Source organism: Daucus carota, chromosome 3, assembly GCF_001625215.2.
Source record: "Daucus carota subsp. sativus chromosome 3, DH1 v3.0, whole genome shotgun sequence".
Lineage (NCBI taxonomy): Eukaryota > Viridiplantae > Streptophyta > Magnoliopsida > Apiales > Apiaceae > Daucus > Daucus carota.
The window spans coordinates 16,393,107-16,419,682 of NC_030383.2; the positions used below are offsets into that span (position 1 = coordinate 16,393,107).

General features: G+C 33.2%; 5 protein-coding genes across 7 annotated transcripts; 1 reads left to right on the top strand and 4 right to left on the bottom strand.

The window, feature by feature from the left end:
* Positions 1–1,077: 1,077 nt before the first annotated feature.
* On the bottom strand, positions 1,078–5,620 carry LOC135151394 (uncharacterized). The gene is made up of 5 exons (XM_064089828.1): positions 5,258–5,620; positions 4,212–4,268; positions 2,374–3,588; positions 1,726–1,844; positions 1,078–1,312 (listed from the first exon to the last, which is right to left on the bottom strand). Exons 1-5 carry the CDS (start codon positions 5,618–5,620, stop codon positions 1,078–1,080), a joined length of 1,989 nt encoding a protein of 662 aa, XP_063945898.1.
* A 3,236-nt stretch (positions 5,621–8,856) lies between these two features.
* On the bottom strand, positions 8,857–10,591 carry LOC135151086 (uncharacterized). Its single transcript, XM_064088638.1, has 5 exons — positions 10,424–10,591; positions 9,658–9,765; positions 9,458–9,527; positions 9,284–9,382; positions 8,857–9,185 (listed from the first exon to the last, which is right to left on the bottom strand). Exons 1-5 carry the CDS (start codon positions 10,564–10,566, stop codon positions 9,090–9,092), a joined length of 516 nt encoding a protein of 171 aa, XP_063944708.1. The 5' UTR covers positions 10,567–10,591; the 3' UTR covers positions 8,857–9,089.
* A 227-nt stretch (positions 10,592–10,818) lies between these two features.
* Positions 10,819–14,118, top strand: LOC135146808 (uncharacterized). Of its 3 annotated transcripts, none has more exons than XM_064090721.1 (5): positions 10,819–11,664; positions 11,751–11,856; positions 12,695–12,893; positions 13,098–13,335; positions 13,597–14,118. In XM_064090721.1, exons 1-4 carry the CDS (start codon positions 10,895–10,897, stop codon positions 13,331–13,333), a joined length of 1,311 nt encoding a protein of 436 aa, XP_063946791.1. In that variant the 5' UTR covers positions 10,819–10,894; the 3' UTR covers positions 13,334–13,335; positions 13,597–14,118. The 3 variants fall into 3 exon arrangements, with proteins under 3 accessions (XP_063946791.1, XP_063946790.1, XP_063946792.1); XM_064090720.1 differs by having other exon boundaries at positions 13,680–14,118; XM_064090722.1 differs by lacking the exon at positions 13,098–13,335 and having other exon boundaries at positions 10,820–11,664; positions 13,680–14,118.
* A 1,703-nt stretch (positions 14,119–15,821) lies between these two features.
* LOC135151395 (uncharacterized) lies at positions 15,822–20,463 on the bottom strand. Its single transcript, XM_064089829.1, has 3 exons — positions 20,179–20,463; positions 17,015–17,071; positions 15,822–16,391 (listed from the first exon to the last, which is right to left on the bottom strand). The coding sequence occupies exons 1-3, from the start codon at positions 20,461–20,463 to the stop codon at positions 15,822–15,824; spliced, it is 912 nt and encodes a 303-aa protein (XP_063945899.1).
* Positions 20,464–22,643: 2,180 nt separating this feature from the next.
* LOC135151396 (uncharacterized) lies at positions 22,644–26,576 on the bottom strand. The gene is made up of 4 exons (XM_064089830.1): positions 26,292–26,576; positions 25,246–25,302; positions 23,363–24,623; positions 22,644–22,876 (listed from the first exon to the last, which is right to left on the bottom strand). Exons 1-4 carry the CDS (start codon positions 26,574–26,576, stop codon positions 22,644–22,646), a joined length of 1,836 nt encoding a protein of 611 aa, XP_063945900.1.

Genomic DNA, 26,576 nt, shown 5'->3' on the forward strand with positions numbered 1-26,576 from the left:
AAAAAGGCAACAATCCCCACATTAGTTATTTCAGGCATAGAGTACATGAATATTCGTTATTTAGGTCATTATCTCTTCAAACCATCACTAAGTTTATTGTCTGGTTATGTTTTTAACACAATAGCAAATTTAATAAGAAATCTTGAGATAATACTAATCACAAAATAATGTGAGGAAAGACACTAAATGTGTTTCGCAAACACTCGCAGTGTTTCTAACATTAAACTTCTTTTTTTAAAAGAAGTGCACTTATCTTAATATCCAGACATTACAAATTTATAGATCAAATAGCTTAATTTTGAAATGACATACAAACCAAATGCCAACTAATGAGTATTTTTGTAGTTGTCACAGATTGCGGAACACTCCAGAAAATGATCATTGAAATGTTAGCTTGTTTTTTCAAGCAAAACGGTATCGACAACATCCTTCACGAAAGCCATAAAGCATTCCCGGCAAGAACTAGGCATTAGAGTGGACCTTCTTGCTCCGTCAACTTTGTCAGCATGACTACAATGTGGATTTGAAAAAGGACGGACCCAAGGCTTTGGGATACCTATACCACATGCCGCCAAGATGGATTACGTAGCATGTCTGGCAACTTCTTTAAACTCATTGGTAGCTGAAAATTTAAAATGATCTTTAATATAAATGTTAAAGATTAAATTGATATTATGGATGACTAACAACTCCAACGTAAATTTGCACTCCAATAAATCATAGATTTAAAAAATTTAATCTAGGGACATTTGAGCCGGAGTAATATTAGTATACAAGTAGAAAGTAAAAATATTCCTCAACTAATAGATTCCATGTGATACAAATAACCCAACCGTAGCTATGCTTGAAATCCGAGTGGTGTATTTAAATACAGAGACTTCTAATTTATTTTATGTAATAACTATGGGGATCATACATCCATCCCTTGGCAAATATTAGTTGTGTGTCTTTTTAATTAAATCATATTTATGTCGAAAATAATTTGCAGTTGGAGAATTATATGCGAGCACGAGATTGTTCAAAGTTTATGCAATTCTACAAAAGATCATATGGTTAGATCTAACGACTACACAAAAATCAAAGATGTTGTTTGCAAGTAAGAGCCATACCTAGTTTCTTCTGTGCGTTTGAAAGCTTCAAATTCAGCTTCACCAGAGTCTGGATCTCACTCTTGGCATCACTAAGTACTTTAGCCTGGCCATCTACTTGATGTTCTTCCACATTTGTTACTTTATTGACATTGAAAGGTGCAGTTGCATGTACATTCTGTTTCGCTGCAGCCAGTGGTTTGGCAACAGACCGGAGGCTAACACTGCAATTAGAAGAACTGTGAATTTTATTTGCATTTGCCAATGACCCAAGTGAACGATTTGTTTGTAAATTCACACTACTTTAATCATCAATTCTTGCATGGACTGAAAATTGGCCGGTTTTTGTTGAGAAGTTTGAAGATTCTGCAGAATAAGTAGTTGGATGGTGCTCAAAATTCCGAAAACTGCTAGGGTTCTCTTTCTGAAACTTTGGGAACTGGGGCTTATCATGACATTTTTCAGTAGCACAACCCTGAAAAGGCCTCTTAAGATTCTTACAATCTTTATCCTTATCTCCGCTGTGACGTGTTGAGGGAAGCATTGACCTCACACTAGGAAAATGTTTTGGAGTTTCAGTATTAGTCAATGGATGCTTTGAACCATTAGAGGGACAAGGAATGGTGTGTTGGTATACTTCTTCTTTTCAACAGACTTCGCAGCTTTCATCATCTTCCATGCCTTTTTAATATCTTGTGTGGCTTGATCAGATGGAGTACGTAGCATGTCTGGCAACTTCTTTAAACTCATTGGTAGCTGAAAATTTAAAATGATCTTTAATATAAATGTTAAAGATTAAATTGATATTATGGATGACTAACAACTCCAACGTAAATTTGCACTCCAATAAATCATAGATTTAAAAATTTTAATCTAGGGACATGGAGCCGGAGTAATATTAGTATACAAGTAGAAAGTAAAAATATTACTCAACTAATAGATTCCATGTGATACAAATAACCCAACCGTAGCTATGCTTGAAATCCGAGTGGTGTATTCAAATACAGAGACTTCTAATTTATTTTATGTAATAACTATGGGGATCATACATCCATCCCTTGGCAAATATTAGTTGTGTGTCTTTTTAATTAAATCATATTTATGTCGAAAATAATTTGCAGTTGGAGAATTATATGCGAGCACGAGATTGTTCAAAGTTTATGCAATTCTACAAAAGATCATATGGTTAGATCTAACGACTACACAAAAATCAAAGATGTTGTTTGCAAGTAAGAGCCATACCTAGTTTCTTCTGTGCGTTTGAAAGCTTCAAATTCAGCTTCACCAGGGTCTGGATCTCACTCTTGGCATCACTAAGTACTTTAGCCTGGCCATCTACTTGATGTTCTTCCACATTTGTTACTTTATTGACATTGAAAGGTGCAGTTGCATGTACATTCTGTGTCGCTGCAGCCAGTGGTTTGGCAACAGACCGGAGGCTAACACTATGAGAAGAACTGTGAATTTTATTTGCATTTGCCAATGACCCAAGTGAACGATTTGTTTGTAAATTCACACTACTTTCGTCATCAATTCTTGCATGGACTGAAAATTGGCCGGTTTTTGTTGAGAAGTTTGAAGATTCTGCAGAATAAGTAGTTGGATGGTGCTCAAAATTCCGAAAACTGCTAGGGTTCTCTTTCTGAAACTTTGGGAACTGGGGCTTATCATGACATTTTTCTGTAGCACAACCCTGAAAAGGCCTCTTAAGATTCTTACAATCTTTATCCTTATCTCCGCTGTGACGTGATGAGGGAAGCATTGACCTCACACTAGGAAAATGTTTTGGAGTTTCAGTATTAGTCAATGGATGCTTTGAACCATTAGAGGGACAAGGAATGGTGTTGGTATACTTCTTCTTTTCAACAGACTTCGCAGCTTTCATCATCTTCCATGCCTTTTTAATATCTTGTGTGGCTTGATCAGATATGATGTCGGAGGTGGATGATTTCGTTGCAGATGAAGTACCACATGATAATTCACCTGGTTTAATAATGGGAAATGAAGAAAAGCTCAAGGATCCCTGTCTGATTTTATCCCAATTTTCACGCAATGCACGTGTTCGACTATCCCTATTCCGACAACTGATGAGGACCGTTCTATCATCACCAGCATTAGTTAGTGGCGAACGACTTTGATTTGGTGAGGATCTCTCAACATTATAAGGACCTGATTCTCTGACAATATCATGAATAGATAAATTGGCTTCAGTTGATGAAACATTTTGATGGCATCTATTTTTACTTCCAGAATGGGAATCAATGCCACTTAGACCAACAGCTTTGAGATCCTGCTCATCCTCGGCATGCTCAGTACAGTTTTGACAAATCCAGTCATCCTCAGGTACAGTGTCACCCAAACCAACACAGTATGTATGTGAAGAAGAGTCACATAAATCACATTGCAATAGAAGAGTCTGATTAGACATATTGTGGCAAACATTACACTGTATTTCAGCATATGAGTCCTCATGCTCAGTTTTGATGTTTTCATGATAGGCCTGCAAATTAGACCGATGTATGAAAGTTACTACAGATCAATTTCATACTCTATATTGTGGTAATTAACTAATACCTGGAGGCTGGAACCCTTCCTATGATACTACTATTCATTTAGTACACATAAACATTAATAATGCAGCAACAAACTTTTGGATCCTTAAGTTACTTATGAAACAATTAGTTCACCACCTCATGATAAAGCAAACACAAAAACCAGCAGCTTTATATCAAAAACACAATAAATAAATTAATGGCAAACCCCAGGAAAAAAATCAGATCCAGAAGAAAAACAAAAATAAAAAAAGTGATGTGCTTGATGATATATACTAAGGATAAAGGGGTTTCAATTTCTTAAATGACAAGATTAATTATCAGCACTTATCAAAATTAGGGCTAACTCGATTAATGGACTCAAGTACCTTTTTCTTTTCAAAAATCTATATTGACGAGCATCTTCCAAATTAATCAGCAATTTCCGTGCAATGATTTTATAATTTGTATTCAATAATATAGCAGAATTGAGAAAATTTAGAAGTTTATCATATTCCAGTTGCCTTTATCTTTTTTCCGGTCTGCCACCATCACTGTACGGGTAAAATGAGATAAAAAAGAACTTTCATACCTGGTCACCAGCGGGGACACCAACAATTAGCTCATCGGCCAGAGCACAGTCCTTCATCTGTTGATAAGTATCACATGTATGGATATATCCTTTAATTGATTTCCCTTTATCGCACACATAACTTTGAGAGCTGTTAGTGCAGCTAGTTTCATTCTTAATTTTCTGTTTTCCTGTGGTGAGTAATTGTGAAATTATAGTTTTTTGTTGTGTGTTTGGTGAGTTTGGTTGCTCATATGGTTCTTGTTTCATTGAGATGTTGGAGTTTGGGGTTTCTGCCGAAAGCATTGAGGTACTGTGGGGGAAAAGACGGCTAGTACTCCGGAAAAACGAAGAAGTGATCAGTGTTTGTCAACAGGTTTTATTATAATAGTTATTACTATATGCAAAATGTATATAAAGTTACATAAAATGATCTATACAACATTTAATTTCATTCTTCAAAGGCAATAACATTAATTTGGTCAACCTAGACAATCTGGAAAAGTAAATCATCAAGTAAAACTATTTCTAACTTTGAGTTACTCAATTAATAATGCAGCAGCAAACTTTTGGATCCTTAAGTTACTTGATATATAAAGCAAACACAAAAACCCAGCAACTTAATTATATCAAAAACACAATAAATAATTTAATGGTAAACCCCAGGAAAAAAATCAGATCGAGAAGCAAAACAAAAATAAACAATGTGATGTGCTTGATGATATATACTTAGGATAAATATCCCTTTTTGATAAGATTAATCGCCGCAAACAACAAATAAAGCCAGGGTTTCAATTTCTTAAATGGCAAGATCAATTATCTGCATTTATCAAAGTTAGGGTTAACTCGATTAATGGACCCAAGTACCTTTTCTTTTAATAAATCTATACTGACCAGCATCTTCCAAATTAATCGGCAGTTTCCATGCAATGATTTTATAATTGTATTCAATAATACTGTAGAATTGGGAAAATTTAAAAGTTTATCACATTTCAGTTGCCTTGTCTTTTTTACGGTCGGCCACCATCACTATATAAGTAAAAGGAGATAAACAAGAATTTTCATACCTTGTCACCAGCTGGAACACCGACAATCTGCTCATGGGCCACAACACAGTCCTTCATCTGTTGGTAATTATCACATGTATGGATGCATCCATTGATTGATTTCCCTTCATCGCACACATAACTTCTAGAGCTGTTAGTCCAGCTAGTTTCATTCTTAATTTTCTGCTTTCCTGTGGCCTGTAATTGTGCAATTACAGGTTTTTCTGGTGTGTTTGGTGAGTTTGGTCGCTCATCTGATTCTTGTTTGATTGAGATGTTGGAGTTTGGGGTTTCTTCGGAAAGCATTGAGGTACTGGGGGAAAACACGGCTAGTACTCTAGAAAAATGAAGGACTGAGTGTTTGTTAACAGGTTTTGTAATCATAATTGCTGTATGCAAAATGTATATAAAATATACATAAAAGGACATATTTTAAGATTATTCTTATTTTTTATATTAAGGAATAAGAACATTGTAATTGTATTTTTTCTAAATAAAATGATCAAATAAATGTCCCAAATGAAATATGTATTTCAAATCTTTTTAATACATAGTTTTCTTTTTATGTTTGATGAATATTACTCTTGAATATTTATATATTGATATTTGGATCCTTAGATTGGTATATGGGAATTTGTTGTATATCATTTAGAAATTAGACTATTTGATCTCCTCTACTTAGATGTGTATGCTTTCTTCAATTTATGAAAAATATTGAAATTTAATTAAACAAATAAAGCTATATGTTGTAAAAAAACCTTCTTACTCTCAGGCAAAAATAATTGGACAAAAAACAAAAATAATTATTAAATCTTTCAATAATTGCTGTGCAAATCATTTTCTTCTCACAAAAAAATTTCATGTTATTGTGCAACTTTTTTAGTTTTTAGTTTTTGATTCTTGTTAGATAAATTTTTTTCAAATGAAAATTTTGAGTAATTGTTTTTTAATATATATATATATATATATATATATATATATATATATATTATTCTACCCCTGCAGCCATTAATTTTAACAGTCAACTTGACGGAAAATGGTCAAAAGGGTGCATATTGAAGCGCTTTTTAAATATTAGGGTGTGTATTGACAAAAAAATTTGTTTCGAATCAAATCAAAAAGCGCTTGAACTTATGGGGTGCAAAGTATCAATTCCTCATAAAATAACCAGGGGGATCGTACATCAATCCCTTGGCAAATATTAGTTTTGTGTCCTTTTAATTAAATCATATTTATGTTGAAAATAATTTGCAGTTCGAGAATTATCTGCGAGTACGAGATTGTTTAAAATTTATGCAATTCTAATCTCATGGTTAGATCTACAGAATTGATTAAGAGGAATTGATTTTTAAAGTTTTCACCATGCACCCTTAACGACTATACGAAAATCGAAGATGCCGTTTGCAAGTGAGAGCCATACATAATCTCATGGTTAGATCAGCATGATTTTAATGCTCGAATATACTCTTCTATAGCTAATTTCAAAAATTTTAAATATAAACTTTTTATTCATAAAAAAACATTTTAAAAACAAGTTATAACTATGAACATTCCGTCGCAAGAATGAACCGAAAATATGAACATGTGGATCCACAATTAATATACGACGGGAATTCCCGTCGTAAAATGGCCAACTTACGACGGACATTCCGTAGTAAGTTTAACTATGAATATGCTAGAATTGTGGGCCCCACCAGGTTAACTTACGATACCTGTTAATACTTGCGACACTAGATAAAACTTACGACGCTCGTGGAAAATTGTGATGGCTTTTCGAACTTACTACTTGAGTAAAAACGACGGATATTGTCCGTCGTAAATTAGGAACTTATGACACATATTATGCGTAATTTCCGTCGTAAATAGCCCAGTTTGAGTGTTGGAGAATTAAAATTTACAAGAGGATTAAGGGCCAGTGCCGCGTTCCCCTTCGAAAAATATCCCACGTATGGGAGTGAGGGAGTTGAAATCGGTGCATTGAGCCCTACCACCTCTTTAGGAATTCGAAAGGTTACTAGTTGTAAGTTATTTCAAGAAAATTTTTAAATTGATGTTTCTTCTGCATTTAACATGCTTCCTTAAACATCTTTTAGGTGTTCAAACCATCACTAAGTTTATTGTCTGGTTATGTTTTTAACACAATAGCAAATTTAATAAGAAATCTTGAGATAATACTAATCACAAAATAATGTGAGGAAAGACACTAAATGTGTTTCGCAAACACTCGCAGTGTTTCTAACATTAAACTTCTTTTTTTAAAAGAAGTGCACTTATCTTAATATCCAGACATTACAAATTTATAGATCAAGTAGCTTAATTTTGAAATGACATACAAACCAAATGCCAACTAATGAGTATTTTTGTAGTTGTCACAGATTGCGGAACACTCCAGAAAATGATCATTGAAATGTTAGCTTGTTTTTTCAAGCAAAACGGTATCGACAACATCCTTCACGAAAGCCATAAAGCATTCCCGGCAAGAACTAGGCATTAGAGTGGACCTTCTTGCTCCGTCAACTTTGTCAGCATGACTACAATGTGGATTTGAAAAAGGACGGACCCAAGGCTTTGGGATACCTATACCACATGCCGCCAAGATGGAGTACGTAGCATGTCTGGCAACTTCTTTAAACTCATTGGTAGCTGAAAATTTAAAATGATCTTTAATATAAATGTTAAAGATTAAATTGATATTATGGATGACTAACAACTCCAACGTAAATTTGCACTCCAATAAATCATAGATTTAAAAAATTTAATCTAGGGACATTTGAGCCAGAGTAATATTAGTATACAAGTAGAAACACTACAAGGATTTTGCTATCAGACAACAGTTTTTCACCGTTGTCTGACCTCAGAATTTCCCGTTGACTATCGAGTACTCGTCTGATAGTATATCAGACAACGCATTTTTTAACCATTGTTAGAATAAGTTAGCACACAACAGATATGAATACTTGTTAGAATGTTAAAGAGACAACATTACAATGTGAGAACCATTGTTGAAAGAAATATTACACAACCGTTTCCAGAGGTATAGACAACGGGGAATTTGTGTTGAGTTAATGTATCAAATATTTTCCAAACTGTGTTGTATGTCTGTTTCAGACAATGGTAATTGTAATTACCTATTGTCTGAAAACTTAACAACAACTGTTTTAAAATAAAAACTTTTTTCTAGTTTGTTTAGACAATGGTTTTAATATCTAATTTTTGTTCACTGTTATCTTAAAGCTCTTCACACAATTGTGTGTGTTGGAGTCAAATTGTGATTTCGGTTTTCACACAACACTATTTCAGTTCCATCAGTTATTGAAATGTTATTGACACAATGGTTTCAATTAGGTACCCATTTGATTATATAACATCACGCAATGGTTATTTTTGCCATATTTTAGGTAACTTGTTGTTTGAATGAATATGGTACAATGGCTCTTTTTTCTCTTAAAGACCATTATCTGTGAATCTGTAATTTTTTTACAAATTGAATTAATATCTCATACATACCACCTGCACAAACCTAAAACTAAATTCAATCCATTCACAAATCCACCTGACTGGAAATAAAACAAATCTATAAACAAGTCAAACCACAAATTAGCAATTTTTTTATCCATCAATTACGCAACCAAACCAACTAAAATAAAAACAACGACCATAAACTATATGGCGTTCAAGATTCATCATACTTAAACTACAAGTTCAACAAACCAAATATTCAGGCATTCAAACCAACATCAAGTAGCCACATCCAAATTTACATAACAATTCACCAACTACATAAACTTAAAGTTGCACTTCCCTGAATAGTTCAAAAGCGAATAGTTCAAAAGCAAAGAAACTGATCTAAAACCTAAGTGGCATGGCGTTTCATAAAGTACTTTGCAAAATCAATCCGGATCTCGTTGATTTCATCAGCGGTATAAACTAACTTCGACCGACGCATCCACTGAAAAAGCATGAATTTTTTTTGTTAAGTCACATAATTTATGATACAAGAGTAAATACATATTTGGTCAGAAAATTCAAAGAAATTAAAGTTCTCACCTTAGTAACAAACTCAAGCTCCTTATCATGAACAATTTCTTTCATGTATCGCATAACAAACAGCCCACAATCCTTGGTCCCGGTCTGCACGGGAACTCCCTGAAAATTGTAACAAAATTTTAGTTACAATTTCATATACGGCATAAATGAAACATGATGAGAATGAAACTGTACCGCCATGTTCTCCCATAATATTTTCTTCTTGACAACCTTATTCAGATCCTCCTTGTACAACTTAATGGCACTGTAATGAAAATAATATATATATATATATATATATATATATATATATATATCATTAAATACACATAACACGATAAAGTTTGGTGTGACAAGCTTTACAAGTGAAGACTGAATACTATAAGGGGACTTACTTGTCGACAACATCAACCCATTCACCATTTGCAATTCGACGTTTAAGAGGGTCCATGTAGTAGACTATCTCTGCATCCGGATTTACCACAGACAACGTCCAGTGGTTCCTATCAAAACATATCATTATTACTAAAATAAAAACAAAGCAGTAAATTTCTTAAAATCAACAAATCAGTAAATTGTCACAAATTATGACACTCATTGCAACAACTTGCAATTAACAATTGTATTAAAATATAAAAGTTAAAATTTTCGTAAAAATTCAACTCAGAAATTGCAAGAGATATTAATGGTTTTTAAATGATATAATAAATATTCTCTCGTCTTTAAATTTGTATATCAAACTTTCATGTTCAATTAATATACTACATGTGCGATTAAGTTGAATATCTAAAATTCAACTTTAGTAAGGCATGTTATCATTAAGCTAGAATCTTAAATTCAAATATTTTATTTAAGTTAAATCTTAAATTATCGTAACCAATCAACTTAAAAAATGAAACCTGCAGTTATTATTAAAAATTCTAGCAAATTGTCTGAAAACGTGATGAAACCATATTCACCCTTCTATTAAAATTTAGAACCTAAATTATGGTAAAAAATTCAACTTACATTTTAAAAGAAATATTATCAGGTTTAAACTCAAAAATTAACTCTTGCATTTAAATTCTAACTTAAATTCTCGTAAAAAATTAACTTAAAATGGTAAGACATATGATCATCTTTAATACTAAAATAATAGTAAAGCAGTAGTGTAATACTCACACATCATTGTAAGGCATGAGAAAGTGTTCCCCTTTTCTCGCACCCTTAAAACGTGCAGCTAGTGCATGCGACCTCTGCGTTGCAGTACCGCATCCAGTGGCACCAATCGTACACAGATCAACGAAGCTTATCATGCTCGACATCTTATTCTTTTTCACGTAGTCATTTAAAAAGCTACATACATTATTAAGCAATAGTGAGTAAAGATTCACATTTTAATTGTAGGACAATCCACGAAAAATTAAAAAAAAAATTGTTTACAAGGAAACTTACTGAATGTAAAGGCAGATTACAGACCCTGCCATTTCACCTCCAGAGCAGACTGCATGTATGTCTGATAAGAATATGCTTTGATTGGAACTTTGCTAAATATATGTGATGCACATCGAGAAAAATATATGTGAAGCTTTGATTGGAACTTTGCTAAATATTCCGGGAAAGACAAAAGATCGGGAGTCTGTCCGTCTTGACATGGCTGAAATGGGAATAAGAACAGAGTTGAGGCCAAAAACTCCCGGAAAGAAAGAGAAGGTGCCGTTGGCGTCATGGAACTTATCACATGCTGAAAAAAAAACTGTTTGCTCATCCTTTCTTAAAATGAAGTTACCGGATGGATTTTGTTCAAATATCAAGAATCTGGTAAATATGGAAAAATTACGACTTGTTGGAATGAAATCACATGATTGTCACACGATATTGCATCATTTGCTTCCAATTTCCATTCGATCAGTACTGCAAAAAGAAGTCAGGTGCACAATTATTAAGTTTTGTCTCTTCTTCAAGGCAATTTGTAGTAAAGTCATCGATATAGATAAATTGGAAAAAATCCAATCTCAGTTGGTGGAAACATTATGCCAGCTTGAAAAACACTTCCCTCCCTCCTTCTTTGATGTGATGATCCATCTCTCAATTCATCTCGTGAGAGAGGTTAAGCTTTGCGGGCCAATATTCCTACGTTGGATGTATCCTTTCGAAAGATACATGAAGATGTTTAAGGGATATGTACGGAATCCAGCTCATCCTGAAGGATGTATTGCCGAGGCATATGTTGCCGAAGAGGCCGTCGAGTGTTTGGTAAATTTTGAAGAAGCTACCATTGGATTGCCGCGAAATCCTAGGCAAGAGCAGAATGATGGCAGGCCCTTATCTGGTGCAACTATGATAAAGCCAATCAATCACGACTTGCACCTAGCACACTTGTGTTTTTTGCAAAACAGTAATGACATAAGGCCATATTTTGAGTAAGCAGTTATTGAAATATGTGTGTGCTATTTCCTTATTTTGTGCATTTTGATTAATATATAATATTCGTGGATTTTACTGGCAGGGAGCATATGGCATCTTTGATGACGAGATTCAAACACCATGAAAATGATGAAGTCTGGTTAAAAAATAAGCAAAATGATACATTCCCCACATGGTTCAGGAAAAAGGTATGATTTCTATTTTGTTTTAACATTATATGTAGGCCTAATTAATATGCTCACAATAATTAGTCATACTCAAAGATGCTAATTTAACAAATCTAGAACTCTATCAGTTTCTACATATTTCAAATTAGTAATTAGTAATTTTCCTTGGATGCAGATTACATTTTTGATACATTAAAAAGAGAATGATTATCACACAAGAGAAGAATGCAGAAAAATACCTCTCTCAATCTTTATTTTCTAGTTTTACCCTAATAAAAGACTTGTTATTTTACATTTTGTCTCTGTACTTTCATTTTTGTTTCCTGTGTGTTATTTTTACATTTTTCAAACTTTCCCTTATACCTGTGTGTTATTTTTACATTTTTCAAACTTTCCTTTATACCTGTGTGTTATTTTTACATTTCTGTTTCCTATGTGGTAAACAAATTTAATTCAAAAACATTTACAATGTAAACTGTGAAAGCTAAGGCTATATCAGCAAGCCTGTTGTGGCTATATCAGGGGCAAGGCCAATTAAATAGAGTATAGTAGGATTATTTTAAAAGTCCACACACAAATTGATGCTTAATTCAATAGAGTAATACAACAGTCCTATAGTTTAGTCAAAACATGAAAAGCAGCAGTGGCATAATATGCATTTGAAGCTATGAATAAAAGTTTCACTGACAAGTAGTATGGTATAAGCTTATATTGCATTAATCTCTTTAAAGTTAAATTTGTACTTTATCAAAAGAATTTATATAATTACATTTTGAAACACCATATAAAATTGAAACCATAGTATTTCACTCCCTAGTAATATGAAATAATTAGTTTTAAACAATTTTTTTTTGGACAGATTGAATCAGAATTGTTGGACGAACACAATACTATAACTGACGAGATAAGGTGGATGGCAGAAGGCCCGAACAAGATTGTGCCTACATTTAGCGGATATAAAATCAATGGTGTTACTTATAGCACGAAGGAGCGTGATGATAAACGGCAAGTTCAGTGCAGTGGTGTTTGTGTGGTTGCAGATACAATGCTTGTGCAGGGTAAGGATAAGAATATTGAACATACTTCGTACACCTACTTTGGAGTTATAACAGGTATCTGGGAGTTAGACTATAACAACTTTCGAGTTCCTGTATTTCTTTGTAATTGGGTAGATATGAACAAAGGGGTTAAGGTAGATAACATGGGATTTACACTAGTGAATTTAAATAAATTAGGCTTTATAAATGATCCTTTTGTTCTAGGTAAACATGTTAAGCAAGTATGTTACATTGAGGATCCTCTTGAAAAAAATTGGTTTGTTGTGTTGAAATTACCGGAAAAGAACTACTATGACCACTGTGATGACGAAAATGATGGATCGGTAGAAATAGAACTTGAGAATGAGTTACATGTGCCAACGTTCCCGAATGATGACGAACATGACGAGGAAAAAGCTAGTTATATGAGGGACGAAGAAGAATGGATCCAACTTTCATGATGGTAATAAATTACATTTGTTTTGAATTTGAAGAAGAGTACACATGTTTGCCTTTTATTACTATTTATCCACAATAATTTCTTCTTAATTTCTTAAATGATTCTATTTGTTGAATTATAAATTTTTCAGTTAATATGTGTCATTACGATTACTCTGCCCTGTATTAATCGGTTTCAAGTAATTATACTACGTATACATTAATGGTGTCATGAACCGTGTTCCTTTAATATTTGTTAATGTTTAAATTTTTATTTTTATTTCAGTGAATGATCCAATTTTTTAGCCTCATTTGAAACTACTTAAGGGCAAGAAAATTTAGGTCATTTAATGATGATGGAACCTGCAGGGTTTACTGATGATGTTGATCAAGGTGAGATGATGTTGATCAAGCAGGCAGAAGAAATTTTAACAGTTGAGCCAATTTGGGTGGACACATACCACTGTTTGATCGCATTCTTGTTTTCCTAGTTGGTGCTTTGTATTCCACTGTAATACGCTACTCTGCCAACATACATGTTATGTTTTGTGTAGGCAGTAGGTTTAGTTTGTTTATTTCTCGATTCATGGATTAACTTGTAAATTTGACAGCAGTATTTAGTTTGTTGGATGAATGCAATGTCCATTATTTACTCTCTTTAAAATAATGCAACAGCTGCAATAATGATTGCATTTTGCAGCTTTTGTATTATTTTAAAGAGAGTAACACTGGACATGTATGCTCTTATCGCCAAACTTAGAATTTAAAAGTTGAAACCATGATGATGAATATATAAGTTAAATGTGATTTTGGTGGATTTTAAACTTGTCATTTATGATGGTATTTGGTTGTATTGTCCGATTTAATTTGACTTGTCCATTTGAGGAAGTATATTTTGATTGCTAGTCTATTGGTCGGATGATTTATTGTTTGTAAATTTCATGGTTGGATGGTTTTGGATTGGTTTTTTGGGGCATTGATATGTACAGGTAAAATTTTTTTATTGCCATTACTCAATAGACAACGGTTACTCTCAAAATCTGTAAAACAGTCTTCTAAATACTGTGTTCAGACAACGGTTCTATAGACTGGTTGTTTGAACCAAATTTACCGAACAGTACTAATAACCATTGTCTATATGAGCTTTCCATTTAATACTATTTAACAATGGTATGCAAAAACCATTGTTTGATGAATAACCAGACAACTATTATAATAAACACTTGTTTGAATTACACAACATAAAGGCCAAAACTGTTGTCTCATACTACAAAAACTTAGTTTATTAACAACGGGTTTTAAGTGTTGTGGTTAAAGAGATTTTACAATAGTGCATTTTTAAACGGTTGTCTAACTTGGTAATAGAACATCCAGCAAACAACACTTTCAAAAAATAGCTATAACTGTTGTTATAGAACCTATCAGACAACAGTTTTTCATGTCAAAGAAATCCACCATTGTCTGTCAATTTCGGACAACGGTTTTTTTTTTCACCGTTGTTTAAGAGGTGTTGTCTGATAGCAAAATCCTTGTAGTGAAAGTAAAAATATTCCTCAACTAATAGATTCCATGTGATACAAATAACCCAACCGTAGCTATGCTTGAAATCCGAGTGGTGTATTTAAATACAGAGACTTCTAATTTATTTTATGTAATAACTATGGGGATCATACATCCATCCCTTGGCAAATATTAGTTGTGTGTCTTTTTAATTAAATCATATTTATGTCGAAAATAATTTGCAGTTGGAGAATTATATGCGAGCACGAGATTGTTCAAAGTTTATGCAATTCTACAAAAGATCATATGGTTAGATCTAACGACTACACAAAAATCAAAGATGTTGTTTGCAAGTAAGAGCCATACCTAGTTTCTTCTGTGCGTTTGAAAGCTTCAAATTCAGCTTCACCAGAGTCTGGATCTCACTCTTGGCATCACTAAGTACTTTAGCCTGGCCATCTACTTGATGTTCTTCCACATTTGTTACTTTATTGACATTGAAAGGTGCAGTTGCATGTACATTCTGTTTCGCTGCAGCCAGTGGTTTGGCAACAGACCGGAGGCTAACACTGCAATTAGAAGAACTGTGAATTTTATTTGCATTTGCCAATGACCCAAGTGAACGATTTGTTTGTAAATTCACACTACTTTCGTCATCAATTCTTGCATGGACTGAAAATTGGCCGGTTTTTGTTGAGAAGTTTGAAGATTCTGCAGAATAAGTAGTTGGATGGTGCTCAAAATTCCGAAAACTGCTAGGGTTCTCTTTCTGAAACTTTGGGAACTGGGGCTTATCATGACATTTTTCAGTAGCACAACCCTGAAAAGGCCTCTTAAGATTCTTACAATCTTTATCCTTATCTCCGCTGTGACGTGTTGAGGGAAGCATTGACCTCACACTAGGAAAATGTTTTGGAGTTTCAGTATTAGTCAATGGATGCTTTGAACCATTAGAGGGACAAGGAATGGTGTTGGTATACTTCTTCTTTTCAACAGACTTCGCAGCTTTCATCATCTTCCTTTTTTAATATCTTGTGTGGCTTGATCAGGTATGATGTCGGAGGTGGATGATTTCGTTGCAGATGAAGAAAAGCTCAAGGATCCCTGTCTGATTTTATCCCAATTTTCACGCAATGCACGTGTTCGACTATCCCTATTCCGACAACTGATGAGGACCGTTCTATCATCACCAGCATTAGTTAGTGGCGAACGACTTTGATTTGGTAAGGATCTCTCAACATTATAAGGACCTGATTCTCTGACAATATCATGAATAGATAAATTGGCTTCAGTTGATGAAACATTTTGATGGCATCTATTTTTACTTCCAGAATGGGAATCAATGCCACTTAGACCAACAGCTTTGAGATCCTGCTCATCCTCGGCATGCTCAGTACAGTTTTGACAAATCCAGTCATCCTCAGGTACAGTGTCACCCAAACCAACACAGTATGTATGTGAAGAAGAGTCACATAAATCACATTGCAATAGAAGAGTCTGATTAGACATATTGTGGCAAACATTACACTGTATTTCAGCATATGAGTCCTCATGCTCAGTTTTGATGTTTTCATGATAGGCCTGCAAATTAGACCGATGTATGAAAGTTACTACAGATCAATTTCATACTCTATATTGTGGTAATTAACTAATACCTGGAGGCTGGAACCCTTCCTATGATACTACTATTCATTTAGTACACATAAACATTAATAATGCAGCAACAAACTTTTGGATCCTTAAGTTACTTATGAAAAAATTAGTTCACCACCTCATGATAAAGCAAACACAAAAACCAGCAGCTTTATATCAAAAACACAATAAATAAATTAATGGCAAACCCCAGGAAAAAAATCAGATCCAGAAGAAAAACAAAAATAAAAAAAGTGATGTGCTTGATGATATATACTAAGGATAAAGGGGTTTCAATTTCTTAAATGACAAGATTAATTATCAGCACTTATCAAAATTAGGGCTAACTCGATTAATGGACTCAAGTACCTTTTTCTTTTCAAAAATCTATATTGACGAGCATCTTCCAAATTAATCAGCAATTTCCGTGCAATGATTTTATAATTTGTATTCAATAATATAGCAGAATTGAGAAAATTTAGAAGTTTATCATATTCCAGTTGCCTTTATCTTCTTTCCGGTCTGCCACCATCACTGTACAGGTAAAATGAGATAAAAAAGAACTTTCATACCTGGTCACCAGCGGGGACACCAACAATTAGCTCATCGGCCAGAGCACAGTCCTTCATCTGTTGATAATTATCACATGTATGGATATATCCTTTAATTGATTTCCCTTTATCGCACACATAACTTTGAGAGCTGTTAGTGCAGCTAGTTTCATTCTTAATTTTCTATTTTCCGGTGGTGAGTAATTGTGAAATTACAGTTTTTTGTTGTGTGTTTGGTGAGTTTGGTTGCTCATATGGTTCTTGTTTCATTGAGATGTTGGAGTTTGGGGTTTCTGCCGAAAGCATTGAGGTACTGTGGGGGAAAAGACTGCTAGTACTCTGGAAAAACGAAGAAGTGATCAGTGTTTGTCAACAGGTTTTATTATAATAGTTATTACTATATGCAAAATGTATATAAAGTTACATAAAATGATCTATACACTACAAGAAAAACAGCCTCAGACAACACACATTACACAGCGGTTTGGAAAAATTCCGTTGTGCCAATCCGAAATACAACGGTGAAATATTTTTCCTTAACATACCGTTGTCTGAGAGCGGAACAGACATTAGTTACGCAAACTATTGTCTATGTGGTCATCTTCAAAACTTGACAGACAAGCTTTATTTTTGAAAGTGTTGTGTGACATTGTTGACACAATGGTCCAGTAACCGTTGTGAATCTAGATGGTTAAGACAATGGTTTTTAACGCAATGTTGTGTAATTTAAACAGCGGTTACATTTCATTTAAAAAAATAACATTGTCTAATAAACATCACTACAACTGTTTCAAAACAATTGTCTAATTAATGAATTAGACAAGCTTTTTTGAAACTGTGTTGTGCAAATTATAAAGTTTGTACAATGGTTTTTTGAATGTATTGTCCTATACAATATCACACAACGGGATGAAACCGTTGTCTGAAATAACTCTTTTAGAATTTCAATGGACACACATGATGAGGTGGCACCATATGATTAGTCATAAGATTGTCACTTGGATTGCTGAGATGGCGCAATGAGAGCCATTGATTGAAAGGAGATTTAAAATCAGTCGTCAGATTAAAAAACGTTGATACGCTTACACAATGGTTTTTGTCAAAAGAAATGTTGTCACAGATTTTCTCAGACAATATTTTCTCATAGAAAACCGTTGTCTAAAAGCCTTGTTCTAGAACTTTCGGAAAGAGGACACAGCAATCATTAATAAAATAACTTTTGTCTTTAGACCTTATTCTAGAAGGTTCATTAATCGAACAACGGATTTTTATCAAAATAATTCAACGAATCCGACACGAGTCCTATTTTACGGACTAGTAATTTTACTAGCATTTTATTAAAAATTCGTACAAGATAAATTTCTAAATTTATTATTTTTTGATTATTTTTTTACATTACTAAAATAAGTGGGTATTAACATCGATATGATTGGATCGTTGAAAAATTTATTTCAAACAATATTTCATTTAATCATGTTTTGGGGACTAGTATTTTTACTAGATATATATCAAAAAGTAATACAAGATAAATTTATTATTTTTTGATTATTTTTGTACAGGACTAAAATAAGTTGATATTAACAACTGTACGGTTGGATCGTTGGAAAAATTATTTGAAATTTTTTTTCCAGTTAATCTGGTACGACTCCTATTCTGGGGACTAGTATTTTTACTAGATATATATTAAAAAGTCATACAAGATAAATTTATTATTTTTTGATTATTTTTGTAGATGACTAAAATAAGTTAATATTAACATTCGTACGGTAGGGTCGTTGAAAAATTCATTTGAAAAAATATTTTCAGTTAATCTGATATAGATCCTGTTTTGGGGACTAGTATTTTTACTAGATATATATATATTAAAAAGTCATACAAGATAAATTTATTATTTTTTGATTATTTTTGTACAGGACTAAAATAAGTGGATATTAACATCCGTACGGTTGGATCGTTTGAAAAATTATTTGAAAAAACATTTTCAGTTAATCTGGTACGAATCATGTTTTGGGGGACTAGTATTTTTACTAGATATATATTAAAAAGTCATACAAGATAAATTTATTATTTTTTGATTATTTTTGTACATGACTAAAATAAGTAGATATTAACATCCGTACGGTAGGATCGTTGAAAAAATCATTTTAAAAAATATTTTCAGTTAATGTGGTACGAATCCTGTTTTGGGGGACTAGTCTTTTTACTAGATATATATTAAAAAGTAATACAAGATAAATTTATTATTTTTTTATTATTTTCGTACATGACTAATATAAGTGGATATTAACATCCGTACGGTTGGATCGTTGAAAAATTCATTTCAAAAAATATTTCAGTTAATCTGGTACAAATCCTATTTTGGGGACTAGTATTTTTACAGATATATATTAAAAAATCATACAAGATAAATTTTTTATTTTCAGATTATTTTTGTACATGACTAAAATTAGTGGGTATCAACATGTGTACGGTTGGATCGTTGAAAAATTTATTTCAAAAAATATTTCAGTTATTACTATATGCAAAATGTATATAAAGTTACATAAAATGATCTATACAACATTTAATTTCATTCTTCAAAGGCAATAACATTGATTTGGTCAACCTAGACAATCTGGAAAAGTAAATCATCAAGTAAAACTATTTCTAACTTTGAGTTACTCAATTAATAATGCAGCAGCAAACTTTTGGATCCTTAAGTTACTTGATATATAAAGCAAACACAAAAACCCAGCAACTTAATTATATCAAAAACACAATAAATAATTTAATGGTAAACCCCAGGAAAAAAATCAGATCGAGAAGCAAAACAAAAATAAACAAAGTGATGTGCTTGATGATATATACTTAGGATAAATATCCCTTTTTGATAAGATTAATCGCCGCAAACAACAAATAAAGCCAGGGTTTCAATTTCTTAAATGGCAAGATCAATTATCTGCATTTATCAAAGTTAGGGTTAACTCGATTAATGGACCCAAGTACCTTTTCTTTTAAAAAATCTATACTGACGAGCATCTTCCAAATTAATCAGCAGTTTCCATGCAATGATTTTATAATTGTATTCAATAATACTGTAGAATTGGGAAAATTTAAAAGTTTATCACATTTCAGTTGCCTTGTCTTTTTTACGGTCGGCCACCATCACTATATAAGTAAAAGGAGATAAACAAGAACTTTCATACCTTGTCACCAGCTGGAACACCGACAATCTGCTCATGGGCCACAGCACAGTCCTTCATCTGTTGGTAATTATCACATGTATGGATGCATCCATTGATTGATTTCCCTTCATCGCACACATAACTTCTAGAGCTGTTAGTCCAGCTAGTTTCATTCTTAATTTTCTGCTTTCCTGTGGCCTGTAATTGTGCAATTACAGGTTTTTCTGGTGTGTTTGGTGAGTTTGGTCGCTCATTTGATTCTTGTTTGATTGAGATGTTGGAGTTTGGGGTTTCTTCGGAAAACATTGAGGTACTGGGGAAAAACGGCTAGTACTCTAGAAAAATGAAGGACTGAGTGTTTGTTAACAGGTTTTGTAATCATAATTGCTGTATGCAAAATGTATATAAAATATACATAAAAGGACATATTTTAAGATTATTCTTATTTTTTATATTAAGGAATAAGAACATTGTAATTGTATTTTTTCTAAATAAAATGATCAAATAAATGTCCCAAATGAAATATGTATTTCAAATCTTTTTAATACATAGTTTTCTTTTTATGTTTGATGAATATTACTCTTGAATATTTATATATTGATATCTGGATCCTTAGATTGGTATATGGGAATTTGTTGTATATCATTTAGAAATTAGACTATTTGATCTCCTCTACTTAGATGTGTATGCTTTCTTCAATTTATGAAAAATATTGAAATTTAATTAAACAAATAAAGCTATATGTTGTAAAAAAACCTTCTTACTCTCAGGCAAAAATAATTGGACAAAAAACAAAAATAATTATTAAATCTTTCAATAATTGCTGTGCAAATCATTTTCTTCTCACAAAAAAATTTCATGTTATTGTGCAACTTTTTTAGTTTTTAGTTTTTGATTCTTGTTAGATAAATTTTTTTCAAATGAAAATTTTGAGTAATTGTTTTTTAATATATATATATATATATATATATATATATATATATATATATATATATATATATATATATATATATTATTTTACCCCTGCAGCCATTAATTTTAACAGTCAACTTGACGGAAAATGGTCAAAAGGGTGCATATTGAAGCGCTTTTTAAATATTAGGGTGTGTATTGACAAAAAATTTTGTTTCGAATCAAATCAAAAAGCGCTTGAACTTATGGGGTGCAAAGTATCAATTCCTCATAAAATAACCAGGGGGATCGTACATCAATCCCTTGGCAAATATTAGTTTTGTGTCCTTTTAATTAAATCATATTTATGTTGAAAATAATTTGCAGTTCGAGAATTATCTGCGAGTACGAGATTGTTCAAAATTTATGCAATTCTAATCTCATGGTTAGATCTACAGAATTGATTAAGAGGAATTGATTTTTAAAGTTTTCACCATGCACCCTTAACGACTATACGAAAATCGAAGATGTCGTTTGCAAGTGAGAGCCATACATAGTTTCTTCTCTGCATTTTTATACACACACTCCATCCCATTAATTTCTATACATTTTTTTCATCGATCAGCATGATTTTAATGCTCGAATATACTCTTGTATAGCTAATTTCAAAAATTTTAAATATAAACTTTTTATTCATAAAGAAAACATTTTAAAAACAAGTTATAACTATGAACATTCCGTCGCAAGAATGAACCGAAAATATGAACATGTGGATCCACAATTAATATACGACGGGAATTCCCGTCGTAAAATGGCCAACTTACGACGGACATTCCGTAGTAAGTTTAACTATGAATATGCTAGAATTGTGGGCCCCACCAGGTTAACTTACGATACCGGTTAATACTTGCGACACTAGATAAAACTTACGACGCTCGTGGAAAATTGTGATGGCTTTTCGAACTTACTACTTGAGTAAAAACGACGGATATTGTCCGTCGTAAATTAGGAACTTATGACACATATTATGCGTAATTTCCGTCGTAAATAGCCCAGTTTGAGTGTTGGAGAATTAAAATTTACAAGAGGATTAAGGGCCAGTGCCGCGTTCCCCTTCGAAAAATATCCCACGTATGGGAGTGAGGGAGTTGAAATCGGTGCATTGAGCCCTACCACCTCTTTAGGAATTCGAAAGGTTACTAGTTGTAAGTTATTTCAAGAAAATTTTTAAATTGATGTTTCTTCTGCATTTAACATGCTTCCTTAAACATCTTTTAGGTGTTCAAACCATCACTAAGTTTATTGTCTGGTTATGTTTTTAACACAATAGCAAATTTAATAAGAAATCTTGAGATAATACTAATCACAAAATAATGTGAGGAAAGACACTAAATGTGTTTCGCAAACACTCGCAGTGTTTCTAACATTAAACTTCTTTTTTTAAAAGAAGTGCACTTATCTTAATATCCAGACATTACAAATTTATAGATCAAGTAGCTTAATTTTGAAATGACATACAAACCAAATGCCAACTAATGAGTATTTTTGTAGTTGTCACAGATTGCGGAACACTCCAGAAAATGATCATTGAAATGTTAGCTTGTTTTTTCAAGCAAAACGGTATCGACAACATCCTTCACGAAAGCCATAAAGCATTCCCGGCAAGAACTAGGCATTAGAGTGGACCTTCTTGCTCCGTCAACTTTGTCAGCATGACTACAATGTGGATTTGAAAAAGGACGGACCCAAGGCTTTGGGATACCTATACCACATGCCGCCAAGATGGAGTACGTAGCATGTCTGGCAACTTCTTTAAACTCATTGGTAGCTGAAAATTTAAAATGATCTTTAATATAAATGTTAAAGATTAAATTGATATTATGGATGACTAACAACTCCAAGGTAAATTTGCACTCCAATAAATCATAGATTTAAAAAATTTAATCTAGGGACATGGAGCCGGAGTAATATTAGTATACAAGTAGAAAGTAAAAATATTCCTCAACTAATAGATTCCATGTGATACAAATAACCCAACCGTAGCTATGCTTGAAATCCGAGTGGTGTATTTAAATACAGAGACTTCTAATTTATTTTATGTAATAACTATGGGGATCATACATCCATCCCTTGGCAAATATTAGTTGTGTGTCTTTTTAATTAAATCATATTTATGTCGAAAATAATTTGCAGTTGGAGAATTATATGCGAGCACGAGATTGTTCAAAGTTTATGCAATTCTACAAAAGATCATATGGTTAGATCTAACGACTACACAAAAATCAAAGATGTTGTTTGCAAGTAAGAGCCATACCTAGTTTCTTCTGTGCGTTTGAAAGCTTCAAATTCAGCTTCACCAGAGTCTGGATCTCACTCTTGGCATCACTAAGTACTTTAGCCTGGCCATCTACTTGATGTTCTTCCACATTTGTTACTTTATTGACATTGAAAGGTGCAGTTGCATGTACATTCTGTTTCGCTGCAGCCAGTGGTTTGGCAACAGACCGGAGGCTAACACTGCAATCAGAAGAACTGTGAATTTTATTTGCATTTGCCAATGACCCAAGTGAACGATTTGTTTGTAAATTCACACTACTTTCGTCATCAATTCTTGCATGGACTGAAAATTGGCCGGTTTTTGTTGAGAAGTTTGAAGATTCTGCAGAATAAGTAGTTGGATGGTGCTCAAAATTCCGAAAACTGCTAGGGTTCTCTTTCTGAAACTTTGGGAACTGGGGCTTATCATGACATTTTTCAGTAGCACAACCCTGAAAAGGCCTCTTAAGATTCTTACAATCTTTATCCTTATCTCCGCTGTGACGTGTTGAGGGAAGCATTGACCTCACACTAGGAAAATGTTTTGGAGTTTCAGTATTAGTCAATGGATGCTTTGAACCATTAGAGGGACAAGGAATGGTGTTGGTATACTTCTTCTTTTCAACAGACTTCGCAGCTTTCATCATCTTCCATGCCTTTTTAATATCTTGTGTGGCTTGATCAGGTATGATGTCGGAGGTGGACGATTTCGTTGCAGATGAAGTACCACATGATAATTCACCTGGTTTAATAATGGGAAATGAAGAAAAGCTCAAGGATCCCTGTCTGATTTTATCCCAATTTTCACGCAATGCACGTGTTCGACTATCCCTATTCCGACAACTGATGAGGACCGTTCTATCATCACCAGCATTAGTTAGTGGCGAACGACTTTGATTTGGTAAGGATCTCTCAACATTATAAGGACCTGATTCTCTGACAATATCATGAATAGATAAATTGGCTTCAGTTGATGAAACATTTTGATGGCATCTATTTTTACTTCCAGAATGGGAATCAATGCCACTTAGACCAACAGCTTTGAGATCCTGCTCATCCTCGGCATGCTCAGTACAGTTTTGACAAATCCAGTCATCCTCAGGTACAGTGTCACCCAAACCAACACAGTATGTATGTGAAGAAGAGTCACATAAATCACATTGCAATAGAAGAGTCTGATTAGACATATTGTGGCAAACATTACACTGTATTTCAGCACATGAGTCCTCATGCTCAGTTTTGATGTTTTCATGATAGGCCTGCAAATTAGACCGATGTATGAAAGTTACTACAGATCAATTTCATACTCTATATTGTGGTAATTAACTAATACCTGGAGGCTGGAACCCTTCCTATGATACTACTATTCATTTAGTACACATAAACATTAATAATGCAGCAACAAACTTTTGGATCCTTAAGTTACTTATGAAACAATTAGTTCACCACCTCATGATAAAGCAAACACAAAAACCAGCAGCTTTATATCAAAAACACAATAAATAAATTAATGGCAAACCCCAGGAAAAAAATCAGATCCAGAAGAAAAACAAAAATAAAAAAAGTGATGTGCTTGATGATATATACTAAGGATAAAGGGGTTTCAATTTCTTAAATGACAAGATTAATTATCAGCACTTATCAAAATTAGGGCTAACTCGATTAATGGACTCAAGTACCTTTTTCTTTTCAAAAATCTATATTGACGAGCATCTTCCAAATTAATCAGCAATTTCCGTGCAATGATTTTATAATTTGTATTCAATAATATAGCAGAATTGGGAAAATTTAGAAGTTTATCATATTCCAGTTGCCTTTATCTTTTTCCGGTCTGCCACCATCACTGTACAGGTAAAATGAGATAAAAAAGAACTTTCATACCTGGTCACCAGCGGGGACACCAACAATTAGCTCATCGGCCAGAGCACAGTCCTTCATCTGTTGATAATTATCACATGTATGGATATATCCTTTAATTGATTTCCCTTTATCGCACACATAACTTTGAGAGCTGTTAGTGCAGCTAGTTTCATTCTTAATTTTCTGTTTTCCTGTGGTGAGTAATTGTGAAATTACAGTTTTTTGTTGTGTGTTTGGTGAGTTTGGTTGCTCATATGGTTCTTGTTTCATTGAGATGTTGGAGTTTGGGGTTTCTGCCGAAAGCATTGAGGTACTGTGGGGGAAAAGACTGCTAGTACTCTGGAAAAACGAAGAAGTGATCAGTGTTTGTCAACAGGTTTTATTATAATAGTTATTACTATATGCAAAATGTATATAAAGTTACATAAAATGATCTATACAACATTTAATTTCATTCTTCAAAGGCAATAACATTGATTTGGTCAACCTAGACAATCTGGAAAAGTAAATCATCAAGTAAAACTATTTCTAACTTTGAGTTACTCAATTAATAATGCAGCAGCAAACTTTTGGATCCTTAAGTTACTTGATATATAAAGCAAACACAAAAACCCAGCAACTTAATTATATCAAAAACACAATAAATAATTTAATGGTAAACCCCAGGAAAAAAATCAGATCGAGAAGCAAAACAAAAATAAACAAAGTGATGTGCTTGATGATATATACTTAGGATAAATATCCCTTTTTGATAAGATTAATCGCCGCAAACAACAAATAAAGCCAGGGTTTCAATTTCTTAAATGGCAAGATCAATTATCTGCATCTATCAAAGTTAGGGTTAACTCGATTAATGGACCCAAGTACCTTTTCTTTTAAAAAATCTATACTGAAGAGCATCTTCCAAATTAATCAGCAGTTTCCATGCAATGATTTTATAATTGTATTCAATAATACTGTAGAATTGGGAAAATTTAAAAGTTTATCACATTTCAATTGCCTTGTCTTTTTTACGGTCGGCCACCATCACTATATAAGTAAAAGGAGATAAACAAGAACTTTCATACCTTGTCACCAGCTGGAACACCGACAATCTGCTCATGGGCCACAGCACAGTCCTTCATCTGTTGGTAATTATCACATGTATGGATGCATCCATTGATTGATTTCCCTTCATCGCACACATAACTTCTAGAGCTGTTAGTCCAGCTAGTTTCATTCTTAATTTTCTGCTTTCCTGTGGCCTGTAATTGTGCAATTACAGGTTTTTGTGGTGTGTTTGGTGAGTTTGGTCGCTCATCTGATTCTTGTTTGATTGAGATGTTGGAGTTTGGGGTTTCTTCAGAAAACAT

What these genes read in the sequence shown, in the direction of transcription:
- LOC135151086 (XM_064088638.1), bottom strand. Translation starts at nt 10,566, where the DNA reads ATGTCGAGCATGATAAGCTTCGTTGATCTGTGTACGATTGGTGCCACT. An exon ending in CTCATGCCTTACAATGATGT is followed by an intron (nt 9,766 to 10,423) that starts GTGAGTATTACA and finishes ATGTTTTGATAG; the next exon opens with GAACCACTGGACGTTGTCTG. An exon ending in AGCTTGAGTTTGTTACTAAG is followed by an intron (nt 9,186 to 9,283) that starts GTGAGAACTTTA and finishes ATGCTTTTTCAG; the next exon opens with TGGATGCGTCGGTCGAAGTT.
- LOC135151395 (XM_064089829.1), bottom strand. Translation starts at nt 20,463, where the DNA reads ATGTTTTCCGAAGAAACCCCAAACTCCAACATCTCAATCAAACAAGAA. An exon ending in GTGTTCCAGCTGGTGACAAG is followed by an intron (nt 17,072 to 20,178) that starts GTATGAAAGTTC and finishes AATTATCAACAG; the next exon opens with ATGAAGGACTGTGCTCTGGC. An exon ending in GTGTCCCCGCTGGTGACCAG is followed by an intron (nt 16,392 to 17,014) that starts GTATGAAAGTTC and finishes TCTAATTTGCAG; the next exon opens with GCCTATCATGAAAACATCAA.
- LOC135151394 (XM_064089828.1), bottom strand. Translation starts at nt 5,620, where the DNA reads ATGATTACAAAACCTGTTAACAAACACTCAGTCCTTCATTTTTCTAGA. An exon ending in GTGTTCCAGCTGGTGACAAG is followed by an intron (nt 4,269 to 5,257) that starts GTATGAAAATTC and finishes ACTTATCAACAG; the next exon opens with ATGAAGGACTGTGCTCTGGC. An exon ending in AAGTCTGTTGAAAAGAAGAA is followed by an intron (nt 1,313 to 1,725) that starts GTATACCAACAC and finishes TTCTAATTGCAG; the next exon opens with TGTTAGCCTCCGGTCTGTTG.
- LOC135151396 (XM_064089830.1), bottom strand. Translation starts at nt 26,576, where the DNA reads ATGTTTTCTGAAGAAACCCCAAACTCCAACATCTCAATCAAACAAGAA. An exon ending in GTGTTCCAGCTGGTGACAAG is followed by an intron (nt 25,303 to 26,291) that starts GTATGAAAGTTC and finishes AATTATCAACAG; the next exon opens with ATGAAGGACTGTGCTCTGGC. An exon ending in GTGTCCCCGCTGGTGACCAG is followed by an intron (nt 24,624 to 25,245) that starts GTATGAAAGTTC and finishes TCTAATTTGCAG; the next exon opens with GCCTATCATGAAAACATCAA.
- LOC135146808 (XM_064090721.1), top strand. Translation starts at nt 10,895, where the DNA reads ATGGCTGAAATGGGAATAAGAACAGAGTTGAGGCCAAAAACTCCCGGA. An exon ending in GACATAAGGCCATATTTTGA is followed by an intron (nt 11,665 to 11,750) that starts GTAAGCAGTTAT and finishes TTTTACTGGCAG; the next exon opens with GGAGCATATGGCATCTTTGA. An exon ending in CCACATGGTTCAGGAAAAAG is followed by an intron (nt 11,857 to 12,694) that starts GTATGATTTCTA and finishes TTTTTTGGACAG; the next exon opens with ATTGAATCAGAATTGTTGGA.